General features: G+C 49.2%; 1 protein-coding gene, 1 long non-coding RNA gene and 4 other non-coding genes across 6 annotated transcripts; 5 read left to right on the top strand and 1 right to left on the bottom strand.

Moving 5' to 3' along the window:
• Window positions 1–876: 876 nt before the first annotated feature.
• Window positions 877–6321, bottom strand: LOC134430928 (uncharacterized). Its single transcript, XR_010030919.1, has 3 exons — window positions 6022–6321; window positions 1220–1338; window positions 877–956 (listed from the first exon to the last, which is right to left on the bottom strand). It is a non-coding gene; the product is annotated as an uncharacterized LOC134430928 (long non-coding RNA).
• TRNAC-GCA (transfer RNA cysteine (anticodon GCA)) lies at window positions 2546–2617 on the top strand. The gene has a single exon. It is a non-coding gene; the product is annotated as a tRNA-Cys (tRNA).
• On the top strand, window positions 3016–3087 carry TRNAC-GCA (transfer RNA cysteine (anticodon GCA)). Its single transcript has one exon. It is a non-coding gene; the product is annotated as a tRNA-Cys (tRNA).
• TRNAC-GCA (transfer RNA cysteine (anticodon GCA)) lies at window positions 3973–4044 on the top strand. The gene has a single exon. It is a non-coding gene; the product is annotated as a tRNA-Cys (tRNA).
• Window positions 4951–5022, top strand: TRNAC-GCA (transfer RNA cysteine (anticodon GCA)). Its single transcript has one exon. It is a non-coding gene; the product is annotated as a tRNA-Cys (tRNA).
• A 48-nt stretch (window positions 6322–6369) lies between the features above and the next one.
• CWC25 (CWC25 spliceosome associated protein homolog) lies at window positions 6370–13658 on the top strand. Its single transcript, XM_063178893.1, has 10 exons — window positions 6370–6431; window positions 7081–7253; window positions 8082–8312; window positions 9031–9100; window positions 9618–9745; window positions 9953–10022; window positions 10452–10579; window positions 11307–11393; window positions 12438–12599; window positions 12966–13658. Exons 1-10 carry the CDS (start codon window positions 6414–6416, stop codon window positions 13078–13080), a joined length of 1182 nt encoding a protein of 393 aa, XP_063034963.1. The 5' UTR covers window positions 6370–6413; the 3' UTR covers window positions 13081–13658.
• Window positions 13659–14038: the final 380 nt, after the last annotated feature.

The raw sequence follows: 14038 nt of genomic DNA on the forward strand, positions 1-14038 counted from the left end.
TGTACGGTACACAATGCTCACCTTGCCCACTGGCCTGGACTGCAGCTCTCTGCCTTGACTTCCTAAAAGGAAAGGCAACAGAGCTGTGACAGCCATCATTTATGCTTCCTCTACCAAGGAAAACAGTGACTGACCTGCTTGGGCGAATCCCCTCACCCGGGATGGGGGCCTCTGCGCTGGATTCTATCCTTCTGCATCTGAAAGAGAGTTAGGATAAAATTGAAAGGGCTGCAGGATAACTTATGGGCTCCAGGTATCTCGTGTCCATCTACAAATCCCACCTAGAGTCCAACTACACCCCACATTACAAATTACAAGCCCCCGAGACGCCTCCGATTGCACCAGGCCATGCGGCAGGGCAGAACAGCTCCGGCACAAATGAGTGCACACACCCGTGACACAGAACGTGACAAACAGGGGGACGTTAAACACGACACATCATGCTTGTGGTGAGGGGAGAAGGCAAAAGGAACCCCAAAGACACACTAGGGAACACAGAACACTGGACAACAGGACACAGACCGGAGCTGTTCTGCACTGCCCGCCTAACATCTGCCATCAAAAGTAGAGCCGCTCCCTTTAGCTGTCCTAAGAGGCCCTTGGAGAAGATTGCTTTTCCTTCTGCTGATTTTTAAATATATCTCAAGAACTCCCAATCTGCTACTCTCCCATCATCCCATCTCCAGGCCGTGGCCCCCAATTTATCTTTTGGATGATCAGTGATGTGAATCCATGTTGCACCTAAAATGAGTCTGCCTCAGAGGGCCCTGTGATTGATTGCCTGTTAGCCTCTTGGTCAGCTACAATTAAAAAAACCAAAACCAAAGTATGAGTTCAGACTTACGTGGGCCAAATCCTAGCAAGTCAGCTACTTGCCCTCTCCTGAGTGTGCCTGGCTCCTTCAGGCTCCAGCTTCATCCTGATTCCAAGGCTGAGGCCTTCATTAGTGGCGGCACCTGGGTTAGAGAAAGGCAAAGTTAAATGGCATTCCTGTGAGTGCAGTGGATGACCTTGTGTGCTGTAAGACATGGCAATGCCTCTGCTAGACTTCTGAGAAGCCTTGGTGGGGGGGGGGGGGGGGGGGGGGCGGGGGGGAGTGTCCTCAAATAAACACCCTTTCCCAACCTGCTGTCTTCAAACCTCCCTCCCCCTGCCCACAATTAACTCCTAACTGTATACCTGCTCACCCTCCCTCTCTTAATCGCAATCCTCAACTCACCTGAAGCCACAATCTCAAATATCTTTGACACTGGGCAGATCCCTCTTGTTACACAATGAATCTGCTGAAAAAAGTGTTATTCTTAACACAACCTGAAGTCTCTGGAAGCTGTGCTCCTCCTAAAAAAAAAAAAAAAAAGACAAAACAAAATAAGAACGAACCCAAAAAGACAAATGTGCTTTATCACCCCTAAACACAAACCCCAAAGTTATGAACCTAAGTACTCCCTGCATTCCATGGTGTTCTCTTCACAGAATCTTCCAAGCCTCTGTTGCTTTAGATGCCCAGAAACCCCTACTGAAAACAAGCTGAAATAGCCTCTTCACTGAAATGAGAGGAGAGCTCTTACCCCAGCACATCCCAGAGAGGGAATAAAGCCCCTCAGCCACGGCTGGGGTTAATATATCCCTGATGATGCCCGCCTCTCGTTCCCATGGCACCCAGGAAAAGGGAGGGGGCAAATCCCACCGGGTATAAAAGCCCTCAGAGCAGCTGCAGCTGTTTGGCCTCTCTGACTTGAATTCAAGGGGTGTAAGGGGCTTGTTATAGAAGAAAGCTCTTCAGAAAAATAGCAGTGCTTTCTTTTTACATTGACTGCTTGGAGCAGAAGAACAGGAAACTGGTAAGACATAAAACCTTTTTTAAAAGTTCCTAAAAATACCCTGAGTAGTCTTAAAGGGCCTCTGAAATTACCCTAAAAATCCTCAAAGTGCCCTGATGAGACCCTAAAAATACTCTACTGTATCTGGGCTGGAATGCAGAATTGGGAAGATCCGGGACAGGATTAGAGGCAGGATCCCAAAACCCAGACTGGATCGGGGTCAGGAAATGGAAAAGAGGAACGCCTGGACAGGATTTGGATGTGATAGGAATGGAAGAAAACCCAGACTGGATCGGGGCGGAGACCTGGAAAACCTGCACTGGATCATGCCTGGAATATGGATTTTTTGATGAAAACCTGGACTGAATTGCAGCCGATAGATAGAATGGGTGAAAACCTGGATTAGATCAGGGTGGGATGTGGTCGGGAGGAAAACCCGGAGGGGAAAATAGCCAGTATACAGAATGGGAGGAAACCTGAGCTGGATCCAGGCAGGAGATGGAATGGGGGAAATCCTGGACTGGATCAGGAATGGGAAATGGAATGAAAGCAAACACTCTTGCCATCTTTTATCCCATTTAACTCCCTGTACCTTCACCAGGGACATTGGGCTGCACAGGAGCTGTCAAGGACAGGGATCCAACCTACATAAGGAAGGAGTTTCTCTCTTTTCCAGGAAATGCTTTTTAATCTTTCTAGTGAGCCCCCCACCTCTCCTAACAACAGGGGGCATAGCTCAGTGGTAGAGCATTTGACTGCAGATCAAGAGGTCCCTGGTTCAACTCCAGGTGCTCCCTCTTCTTTTCCTTCTTTCCACCTGCCTTTTGCCAAAAATTTGCCACGGGAAAAATCGATGGAGAGCTCTGAACTTGTGCTGTGCTCTCTGAGTTGGTTCTGAGCTCCAGCATGTAAGGAAGGAGGGCCGGAGTGTTGGGTGAGTGCAGGGGTTGTTGTATGTCTGAGTGACCACTCGCTGTCTGTGTGAGCTTTGCTGGTCTTTAATTCTCTACAGACACCAGATCTACCAGAATTTCTCATTTTTACCCCCATTTAGCACATTTAACTCCATGTACGGCTTTTGGTAGGTACATTAAGGTGCACAGGGGGGTGTCAAGGAAAGAAATCCAGTTTGTGGGCAACAGATTTTTCTTTCATAAGAAACATTTTCCAATCTCCCAGCGGCAGTTGCTGTGTTGGGGGTATAGCTCAGTGGTAGAGCATTTGACTGCAGATCAAGAGGTCCCTGGTTCGACTCCAGGTGCCCCCTCTTCTTCTTGCTGCTTTTCCCTGGGGATTTTGGGGGTGTGGTTGCTGGAATGGCAGCTCAGCGTCTTCTGCTCATTCTTTTCCCTGTTGCAGACTGAGATGAAATCTGGGGGAAAATGTCAGGGACTCCAAGGTTCAGAGCACTCAGGGGACAGACTGGGACGGTATTGGAATAAACCACTCAGGACTCCATTTTCTTCATGATGGAAAATGCCCATTCTTCATTCACGTAACTAATAAAGTTATGTTTTTATAAATTTTATACATTTTTATACTACTTTATATATTTAATACAGTTTTTATACAGTTTTACAGACCTCATGTGTGACTAACTGGTCAGCAGCTCTTTTGCCAATTATTGGTTAGTATCAAGTTGTTATTCTGTATTGATTGGTAACTTAAACCCCCAGTGGGTACATGCAGGAAAAGTTGTTTGTGAGACATAATTTTCATTTTTCTAACAGTGTAAAAACAGTTTATTCAGGTGTAGGTTGTTTTTTCACCCAGGAATAGGTTGTTATGGTAACCAACTGCTCACAGAGGATTGCTTTGACATGGGAACCTGCAAGGCGTAGGCTTTCCTCGGAAGAAATTACAACATAACAGAGCAGACCTGATTTTATGAGGCCTTTTTCTTATAACTTTTCCACTTTTTTTCTACTACTTATATTTTTTGCCCTTATTTTTCATTGTTTCTTATGTTTTTTCCCAGGAAGGGAAGGAGCTAGGAAGGAACTGGGCCAAGGACCTATGCTGGAGTGCAGTGACTCTGTGGCTGCTGCTGCCCCACAGGTTCTGCAGCACAAACCAAATCCTCAGGCACAGAAAACTCAGGGATTTGGGGAAAAACATCCTTGGAGTGTTTTATTTTGCTAAGCACAGAGGAGGGGGTATAGCTCAGTGGTAGAGCATTTGACTGCAGATCAAGAGGTCCCTGGCTCAACTCCAGGTACCCCCTCTTTTTTTCCTTCTTTCCACCTGCCTTTTGCCAAAAATCTGCCACAGGAAAAATCAATGGAGAGCTCTGAGCTTGTGGGGAGCTGGTTCTGAGCTCCAGCATCCAAGGAACAGAAGTTCAGCTGGAAAAGTTTTGGGATTCTGCTCTAACCACTCACTGTGTGTGCTCTTCTCTGTCCTTAATTCTCTGTAATCACCAACAGAACTACTTTTTTATCTTATTTATTATTTGATTTTATTTCTTAATCATTTATTTTATTTATTAAATTGTAAGTAAAATTTCGTTTTTACCATCATTTATCACATTTAACTCCATGTAGCTTTATCAGGCGCTCCCTGGAGCTGTCAAGGAAAGAAATCCAATTCATGGACAAACGAAGATTTTTCCTTCCCAAGAAATGTTTTCCAGTCTCCCAGGTGTAATAGCTGTGTCAGGGGGTATAGCTCACTGGTAGAGCATTTGATGGCAAATGAAGAGGTCCCTGGTTCAACTCCAGGTGCCCCCTCTTCTTTTCCTCTTTCCACCTGCCTTTTGCCCAAATCTTTCCCAGAAAACACGTGGAGAGTTCTAGTAGGAGCCGTAAGCTGGCTCTGTGCACTCGGAATTGGTTCTGAGCTTCAGAATGCAATCCCTGAGTGTTGGGGAAATGCAGGGGTTGTGCCATGTGTGAGAACGACTCCCTGCCTGTGTGAGCTTTTCTGTGTTTGAAATTCACTGCAGGCATCAGATCTACCAGAATTTCTCATTTTTACCACCATTTAGCACATTTAACTCCCTGTAGCTTTACGAGGCACTCCCTGATCTGCACAGGGGAGTGTGAAGGAAAGAAATCCAATTTGTGGACAGCAAAAGATTTTTCTTTCCCAAGAAACATTTTCCAATCTCCCAGGTGCAATAGCTGTGTCAGGGGGTACAGCTCAGTGATAGAGCATTAGACTGCAGATCAAGAGGTCCCTGGTTCAACTCCAGGTGCCCCCTTATCTTTTGCTGCCTTTTCCCCCTTTTTTCTTCCGCAAATTTCTCATTCACAAAGCACAGAGAGCTTTTCTTGCCCCACTCCTCTGAAGTGTTGGAAATCATTTGGCAATGTTTTGCCAAACCTGAACTCCCATTTTTCCATTCTGTTTGCCTGAGTTGTGCAGGAAACACACAAACCCAACAGCTGCAGCTCGAGTTTTTCCTGTAGGAGTAATTGCCCTTAATTTACACAGTGAATGATGCGCATAACGCGTTCCCTCCAGGCTCTGAACTCCAGGCCGGTTGGGTGGCTACGATGCCACAGCTCGCCATCTAGGCAGCCCCGGGGCTCGAACCTCCGACCCTCCGCCCCGCAGACGGTGGCGCTGCCCCTGAGCCACGCCCCGGCCGCGGAGATGGGGGCGTGGCGGGGGCGCGCCGGGAGGACGGCGCAGGGACAGCGCTCTGGGCCGGGAACCTCAGAGTTAGAGGTTCGAGCCCCGCCTGGCTCCAAAAGGGTAAATGGCAATTCTGTCGCAGGAGATCACAAACTCCAAACTGGGAGATCACGGCTGTCACCCCAGGGAATCAGTGCTGTTGTCCTGGGGCTTACTGTTGTTATTCCAGGCGATCACAAGTTCCAAACTGGGAGATCACAGCTGTTATCCCGAGAGAATACTGCCGGTATCCTGGGGGATCACTGGCTCTATCTAGAGAGGTTCGCCAGCTCTGTCCCGCGAAATCGCCAGCTCTGACCCGCCCCGGCACAGGAAATCCTTCCTTGCGCCCGACGACGGACTGGGAGGTGCCAGATTCTGACCCAGCCGGGCACCACCGCAGTTGACGGCACCGGCCGGGCTCTGCCCCGGGCCAAGCTGTGCGTAACTGGACTCGGGGCCGGAACGCTTCGACCCTCAAGATCTGACCCAAAGGCGCTGCCCCCCCGCTCCGCGCGTCGCCGTGATGGGCACAGCCGGACAGACTCGTCCCGTGGCTTTAAGTGCTTTTGTAATTACTCACTTCATCATTTCCAGGCGTTTGTTTGGTATTGCTGTAACCAGCCCCATTTGAAACAGGCTCAGATCTTGTCTGAATTCCCTGGCAGCGTCCAAGGCCAGATAGATGGGGCAACCTGGGACATTGGAAGGTGTCCCGTCCCTAACTATGGCAGGGATGGAACTGGAGAGCTTTGGGGTCCCTTCCCACCCAAACCATTCTGGATTCCATACACGGAATGAAAACACCTCTCAGGCTCGGCACCGAGGGGCATCTCCGCCGCTTCTTTCTCTTCCTCCCCCTCCACCCGTGACGCACTGAGGAGGAAGCGGCGCAGAAACCCGAGCGGCGGCGCGTGTCGGTGACGTATTTCCTGTCCCGGTAGCGGCGGGGGTCGCGCTCGCCCGGCGGCCGCGATGGGGGGGGGAGACCTGGTGAGGGGAACCGGGGAGAATCGGACGGAACCTGGGGAGGCAGAGGGAAAAATGAGGGGAGACGAGGGAGCTGAGAGGGGCCGGGGGATGTGAGGGGGAATGAGGGAACCGGGGGGGGTTCACAGGGGCCGGGGGAGCGTGAAGGGGGTCGAGGGGCTGACAGAAGGCGGGCGGTGAGAGGGCACTGAGGACACAGGGGCACAGGGGTCCGGGGGGGCTTACAGGGTTCGGGTGGCCTGAGGGGAACTAGGGTGGGGCGGGTGAGAGCGGGCGGGCGAGCCTGAAGGGGGTTGGGCCGGTGACGGGGAGGGAGAGGGCCTGGAAGGGCTGAGAGGAGCTGGGGAGGGGAGAGGGGTCGGGAGGAGGGCGTGGGGCTTCTGAGGGGGGGAGACTGAGAGGGGTCAGTGGGTGCTGAAGGGGCCGGGGCTGTAGCAGGGGTCGGGGGGGGGGGGTTTGGAGGCGTCCTGGGGGGCTAAGGAGGGGCTGCAGGGCCAGGATGTGCCGCTGCCCCGGGACTGAGGCCACTTGCGGGGCCAGTGGGAGCCGCGGGTCCGTTCTCTGGACCCAGCTGCCGGCATTGCTGGGCTGCCCTGGCCCCTCGGTGCCGGTCCTGGTACCAATCCCCTGTGCCAATCCCCTCTTTCCGCAGAACCTGAAAAAGAGCTGGCACCCACAGACACTGCGCAATGTGGAGAAGGTGTGGAAGGCAGAGCAGAAGCATGAGGCTGAGAGGAGGAAGATCGAGGAGCTGCAGCGGGAGCTGCAGGAGGAGCGGGCACGGGAGGAGATGCAGCGCTATGCTGAGGACATGGGCACCGTGCGGTGAGGGCACAGGGACAGGGGCACCGACCGTGTGGTGAGGGTGCAGGGATATGGGCTCAGGGACAGGGGCACCGTGCGGTGAGGGCACGAGTACAGAAGCACCATGTGGTGAGAGCATGGGGACACAGGCACAGGGACATGGGCACCATGTGGTGAGGGCACGGGGACACGGCCACCGTGCAGTGAGCAGGGACACAGGGACATTGGCATGGGGACGTGGGCACTGTGTGTGACAGCACAGGGACTTGGGCATAGGGACACGGGCACTGTGTGTGACAGCACAGGGACACAGGCACTGTGCTGTGAGCTAGGGGACAGCATAGGGACTGCATGGGGACAGTACAGGGACAGCGTGGGGAGAGCATGAGGACAGCACAAAGGTGGAAGGGATGGGTGGGTGGGGGTGGAAGGGACAACAAAGCCCCCCCAGTGCCTCCCCTGCCATGGCAGGGACATCTCCCAGTGTCCCAGTGCTCCAAGCCCCAGTGTCCAGCCTGGCCTTGGGCACTGCTAGGAATCCAGGGGCAGCCACAGCTGCTCTGGTGTTTCTGTTCCATCCCCTCCCCTCCTTGCCAGGGAGGAATTCCTTCCTAAAATGTTATCCCACCCTGCCCTCTGTCAATTCAAATCCATTCCCCTGGTCCCAAATCCTTTTCCAGTTCTCCTGGAGCCCCAGTCAGGCACTGAACAACCCCAAAACTTTCCCAGGCTGAACAATCCCATCCTTGGGGCCATGTCCCACAGTCCAACCCCAAACTGTCCCTGCTCACCTTCCAGCCAAGCCCTGGAGGCAGCAGGAGGAGGAATGAAACTTTCTTTTTGGCACAGGAAGCGTGAGGAGAAGCTGGAGTGGATGTACCAGGGCCCCGGGGGGATGGTGAACAGGGACGAGTACCTGCTGGGTCGCCCTGTGGACAAGTTCATCCTGGACAAGGTTGGGGACAAGGACAGCACTGGGGACACGGGGCTGCTGCCCGGCTCCATCTTCGCCAGGGCAGGGGCCAGCTCCGTGCTGGACATGGCCACCAAGATCCGTGAGGACCCCCTCTTCATGATCAGGTGTGCAGAGACAAGGGCACTCAAAAACTACAAATTAGCCTGTATCAAAAGCACTTAAATTGATATTATGTATTATATTATCCTTTTATATATATATATATCCTTTGATATATATGTCCTATTAATATATATACTGTCCTGTATCAAAAACAGTTGAATTGATTAGAAATATCATATCCTGTATATGTATATATATCTTTTAATATATATATCTATCTTATAAATGTTTTAATATAAATGTCTCCTATGTATCCTATAAATATATATATTATCCTGTATGAAAAACAGTCAATTATAAATATTATACTGTCCTATACATATATATCCTATAATCTATAAATATCCTAATATATGTATCCTATAAATACATATATTATCCTATATCAAAAGCAATCCAATTTATTATAAATATTATATTATCCTATAAATATATATCCGATTTTATATATATCCTATAAATATCCCTATATATATATATCTTATATACCCTATAAATATACGTATTTTCCTATATCAGTAGCAGTTGAATTGATTAGAAATGTTCCTATATCAAAAGCAGTTCAATTGATTATAAGAAAAGGGGCAACTCCTCTTCAGTTTTGCTAAATACACAACATTTCTCTTTGTTCCTGCTTTCTCTGTTCTTAGAGCTTGCACTTGCTGGATCCTCTTTGTGCAAATGTGATTGAAAAAACTGATTTTCTTTTTCCTGCTTTAGGAAGAGGGAGGAGGAAAAGAAAAGAGAAGTTTTAAACAACCCGGTGAAAATGAAGAAAATCAAAGCCTTGGTAGGTGTGAGGCAGGGGAGGAGCAAAAATCAGAATTTTTATTGTCCAGGACAAGGAGCCAAGCTCTGTTTGCTCCTTACACTCCTCAATTCTGAGAGAAAATCTCATGAAACGAGATTTATATGCCTATTAATTTAAATTTATATATCCATACATTTAAATTTATGTATCTGTAGATTGCAATTTATAAATGGCTATAAAGATGAGTTTCCCCTTTTCTTATAATCAAAAATTCCCATTTATAAATTGCTGTAAATTTATAAATCTCATTAAATGAGATTTTCTGGCTTGAAATCTATAAATGGCTGTAAGTTTTTAGAAGCATCTCTACATTTCTATAAAGATATTTCTCTTGTAAATACTGCAAAAACATTTTTGCACCTTTAAATATGAAAAAATAATTTTTAGAGTTTTGTTTGGCTTCAGGTTTTGTGCTTTTCCACACATTGGAAATGTGTGGAAAATGTGGAATTGTGGTGTTTTCTGTGTGGTCCTGAGGGAGTTTTTGGCTTTGCAGCTGCAGAACAGTTTGGATAAAAAGGAGAGGAAGAAGAAGAAGGAGAAGAAGAAGAAGCACAAGAAGCACCGGCGGCACAGCTCCAGCGTGTCCAGCTCCAGCTCTGAGGAGGAGAGGCCCAGAAATAAGTGAGTTTTATTTTATTTTTTTTTTCTAAGACTGCCCCCATTCCTGCTGGTTTTTCACCTGCTCTCAGATTTTTCTATCTAATTAATGCTTTTAATTAAGTATTTCATTAAATTGTTGCTTCATTGGTTTTGCATCATTAATGAGTGGTAAAAATGGATTTATTCTTTCCATTTGCTTGCTTCAAAAGGGCTTTATTTTCTTTCTAGGTCTCAGAAGAGGGTGGATAGTTCCTCCTGGAAGGCTGCTCCTTCCAAAATCCCGGGTTATGGCTTACAGGTACACCCGGGGGAGGGGGGAGAACCAGGGGTTTTGGGAATAGCTGCAGCAGCTGGAACAGGAATGAATAAATTTTAAATTCAATTTGAGGCCATCTGAGCCTTGCAATTCAAATTATTCCAAGCTCAGCCAGACTTTTACTTGGAATTTGGGATAAGGAATTCAGGATGAGGTTGTTCAGATGCTCCTCATTATCCATGGAATGGGTGGGAAGGGACACCAAAACCCATCCTGTCCCATGGGCTCCCACTGTCCCAGGCTGCTCCAGCCTGTCCTGGGCCACTTCCAGGCATTCAGGAGCAGCCACAGCTCGTCTGAGAATGCCACCCCAGGGAGGAATTCCCTCCCTCAGCTGTGCCAGCCACAAACTTCACCCCCTGTGCCCTGTGTGGGAGCTGCTTCCACCCCTGTGTTCCCTCTGGATTCCAGGTGAGGGACCCCGAGGCGGGGCCGCGCCCCCGGGAGCGCTCCCGGAGCCCATCCCGCTCTCCCCAGAGCCATTCCAGCAGGAGGAACCCCCAGAGGAGCTCAGCATCCCCCTCCAGGCACAGCAAACAGTGAGTGGGTGAAAGCACGGGAGTTCCCTGCAATCCTGTGGGGTCTCTGCTTCCCTTTTCTGACTCTGTCGGGATTGAAGGCACTTGAGACAATGGTTCACGTTCAGACTCAGGGGTTTATTGTTTATTATCAATGTTACAGTCTCACAGCAGGGAGCTCTGCAGTCTCTCATTAACTAGGCACAAAATGGCCAACTATCTCTTGTTACAAGGTCTTTTAAGGCTAAACTATCCAATTAAGAAATTACGCCTAGATTATTTTCACTCCTAACCCAATAACTGGTCACTCGAAGCCGGCAGTGTGGACGTTTCTGTCCAATTACAAAATACCACCCAAACCCACGAAGAAAGAAAAAGGTGAAGAATAGCTTGCTTCTGCCCTAAAACAGCCATCTTGCTTCATACTGATTACTATATTCTAAAACCCCAAACTCTAATTTTTCACCCTGTGATGTTACACACTTCTAACCAACTCCACACCCATAATCCCAGTGCTATCTATCAGTTTTGGAAGCCTTCACAGCCTCAGGTCAAATGCAGTGCTCTCTTGGGAGTCAGAGTCTGTCAGTTTAGGATTGTTCCTAGAGTGGCCAGGTAACAGCCCTGCAGCTGTGGGAGCCACCTCAGCCTCAGGATGTGTTAAAACCCCCAGGAATGTTTATAAATGTGATCACGATCTAGTCAAATGTGGATTTTGGTGTTAATGAGGGTAATTCTGGGGTTGCAGGCACAGCAGCCGTGAGGAGAAGGGCAGAGCCAGGAGCCCTTCCCCCAAAAAGAGCTTCCGGCGCCAGCACCCCCCGGGCTACACCAGGTCAGTGGCACCCTGTCCTGTCCCCTGTCCCTGTACTGGAGGACAGACCCCTGGGAGGCACCTGGGCACCAGATTTCCTCTGGTGGTTGGAGGGGACAGGTGAAATGCCCAGAAAATCACACACAGGGGCCTCATGGCTCACCTGGTGCTGCTGGCTGGTGGGTGGCACCTTCCCACAGCAGTGCTCGTGGTGCTGCTTCTCCTGCAGGGCGGGAATGGGAATTGGTTAATTGGTGGAGTCACCATCCCTGGAAGTGTTTAACAAAGCCTGGATGTGGCACTGGATGCCAGGGTTTATTGAGGTGTTGGGGCTGGGTTGGACTCAATGATCTTGAAGGTCTCTTCCAACCCAGTGTTTCTGTGAATTCTCTAATTAGGAGGTTCTGTTCTGTCAGGCGAAAAAAGGATCCTGACAGCATCATCTTGGAATTAAAACCAATTAGGAGATCAATTAAATCAAAGAGGGATTAAAATTAAATCCAAGAGAGAGAAAAGAGCCTCCTGCTGGGATGTGGGGAGGTGGAATATTTTAAAAAAGAGGGAAATTTTTAAAATGTCCTCAAAAGCTCGGCTGCCAAAGGCAAACCTGTGTTAAATCCCCCTCATCTGGGGAATGTGAACCAGCCTTGGTTGATCTGAGCCTTTTCCAACATGAACAATTCCACCATCCCAAAGTGAGGAAGATGAGGTGCCTGGGGTGCTGCTACTTCACAGAAAAATATCTCCAGAAATGTTTTCCTGTATAGATTATGTCCTATAACCTTTGACCTCTCTTGTGGCTACCGTCAATTACTCTTTTATTTTGATATTTGCATCAAAATAAATCCCGTTCTCATTAGGATATTAAAGGGTGGTGGAAATTCTCTATGTGATGGTTCTGTTCCCTCTCAGAATCTAACTAAACAATCGCTGATTTTCCTTTTTTAATTAATCTTACTCCTGCAGGTGCCTTACTTCAATTTATAGCTTGGCAGAATTTTGTCTCTGCCAAACTCTGGTCGTTGTGAAAATGGTTTTATGAAGTGTGTCTCTCTCTCCAAACAGAAAGATCTCTCCTGAGGAGCTGGAGCGAAAACGTCAGGAAATGATGGAAAATGCCAAGTGGAGGGAAGAGGAGAGAGCCAACAACCTCAGGAAGCACCGCAAGGAGGAGGAGCTGGAGAAGGAGCTGGAGAAACTCGACTCCAGGGATGGGAAATTCTTCCAGTGAGTCTTTTACCCCCTCCTCATCCAAGGGGAATTCAGCTTCTGAGGGATGGCCTCAGTGTTCAGATCATGGGATTGCATATCTCCCCTGTGGCTGACAGAGCTGCTGTTCCCGAATTTTCCCCTCTGCCCAAAAAATGGCTCTTGCTGATTGGGAGTCAGACCCAAGCTGGGCATTGCTGATGTTCTGCCACTCTGGGAGTGTTTTATATGCAGATAATAATTCAGAAATAATATAAAATGATATATTATATTTATTTAAATATATTTATTATTATATTTATAAATTATTAAGAATAATGTAGAAATTGTGTGCTCTCCTTCAGTCAGGGTTGTGATTTCTGTCTCTGCTCCTGTTCCCTGCAGCCGTTTGAAGCTGGAGAGTGCCTCCACCTCCAGCCTGGAGGATCGGGTCAAGCGCAACATCCACTCCCTGCAGAGGACTCCTGCTGCCCTGGAAAAGAACTTTATGCAGAGGTGAAGCCTGTCCTGGTCCTACCCTGGGCAGGAGCTCAGTGGATGTTTGTTCCCAGAGGTGAGAGCTCTCCAGGAACAATTCCAGCTCCCTCAGAGGATCCCGGAGCTGAGCCCTTGGAGCCCTCTGCATTTGGGGCCTTTGTGTTACATTTCTAACCTATTGCCAGACCTTCTCCTCCTCTCCCCATCCCGACTGATGTCACTTTTGTACATCATTACCAAGCTCTGCTTCCTCCTGTGCCAGAGCTGAAGATCTACTTTTGCTAATCCTTAAAATCCAGAGCAGAACCGATGCACACGTGAGGTAATGCCATGGAATTTGACAGAACTACACCAACCCTGTTCCACACTCTCACCCTTTGCACCCACACTTCACAGTGGGGTGTCTGTGGCTGGCATTTGGTGGCTCACAGATTTATTTCATTGATCTCTGACCCAAAGGAAGCAGTTTCTGAGGGGGAAAAAGGGAATGAGCAGAGCGTAGCTGACACAGCAAACATTTCTCTGGGATTTTGTAATGTAAGTAATATGTACAGCAGTGTAGATTTATTTTACCTTTTTGATTAAGAAACTTCACTGTCATTTGTTAAATGTCCTTTGTGGTCTGGGGGAGATGGGAGGGGCAGGGGTGGATTGGCTGTGGGAGGGAAGGGTCGGTGAGGGTTCGGGAGGCCGCAGTAGCCCCTTCCCGGGTATGTCCAGCCCGCAGGCCGCGCCCCGGGGCCGGGGGTGTCCCCGTTGTCCCCCCGAGGGTCCCGGCGGGGACCCCAAGCGGCTGCGGGCCCTTTAAACGGCGGCGCATGACGTTGTAACTGCCCATTCATAATTCCAGCCGCCTCGCTGCTGAGTGGTCCGTTCCCAGAGGGGCGTGGCGTTGGCCGTCGCGTCACGCCGACTGGGCGAGACCATCTCCGGGAGCAGGAGGAGGAAATAGGGCTTTTTCCCCTCTGTCTCCTCCGTCC

Source organism: Melospiza melodia, chromosome 30, assembly GCF_035770615.1.
Source record: "Melospiza melodia melodia isolate bMelMel2 chromosome 30, bMelMel2.pri, whole genome shotgun sequence".
NCBI classification, from domain to species: domain Eukaryota; kingdom Metazoa; phylum Chordata; class Aves; order Passeriformes; family Passerellidae; genus Melospiza; species Melospiza melodia.

Excerpts from the sequence above, each read along its gene's own strand:
- CWC25 (XM_063178893.1), top strand. Across the intron at positions 9,101-9,617 it reads TGAAGAAAATCAAAGCCTTG|CTGCAGAACAGTTTGGATAA; the intron begins GTAGGTGTGAGG and ends TTGGCTTTGCAG. Across the intron at positions 12,600-12,965 it reads AGGGATGGGAAATTCTTCCA|CCGTTTGAAGCTGGAGAGTG; the intron begins GTGAGTCTTTTA and ends TGTTCCCTGCAG.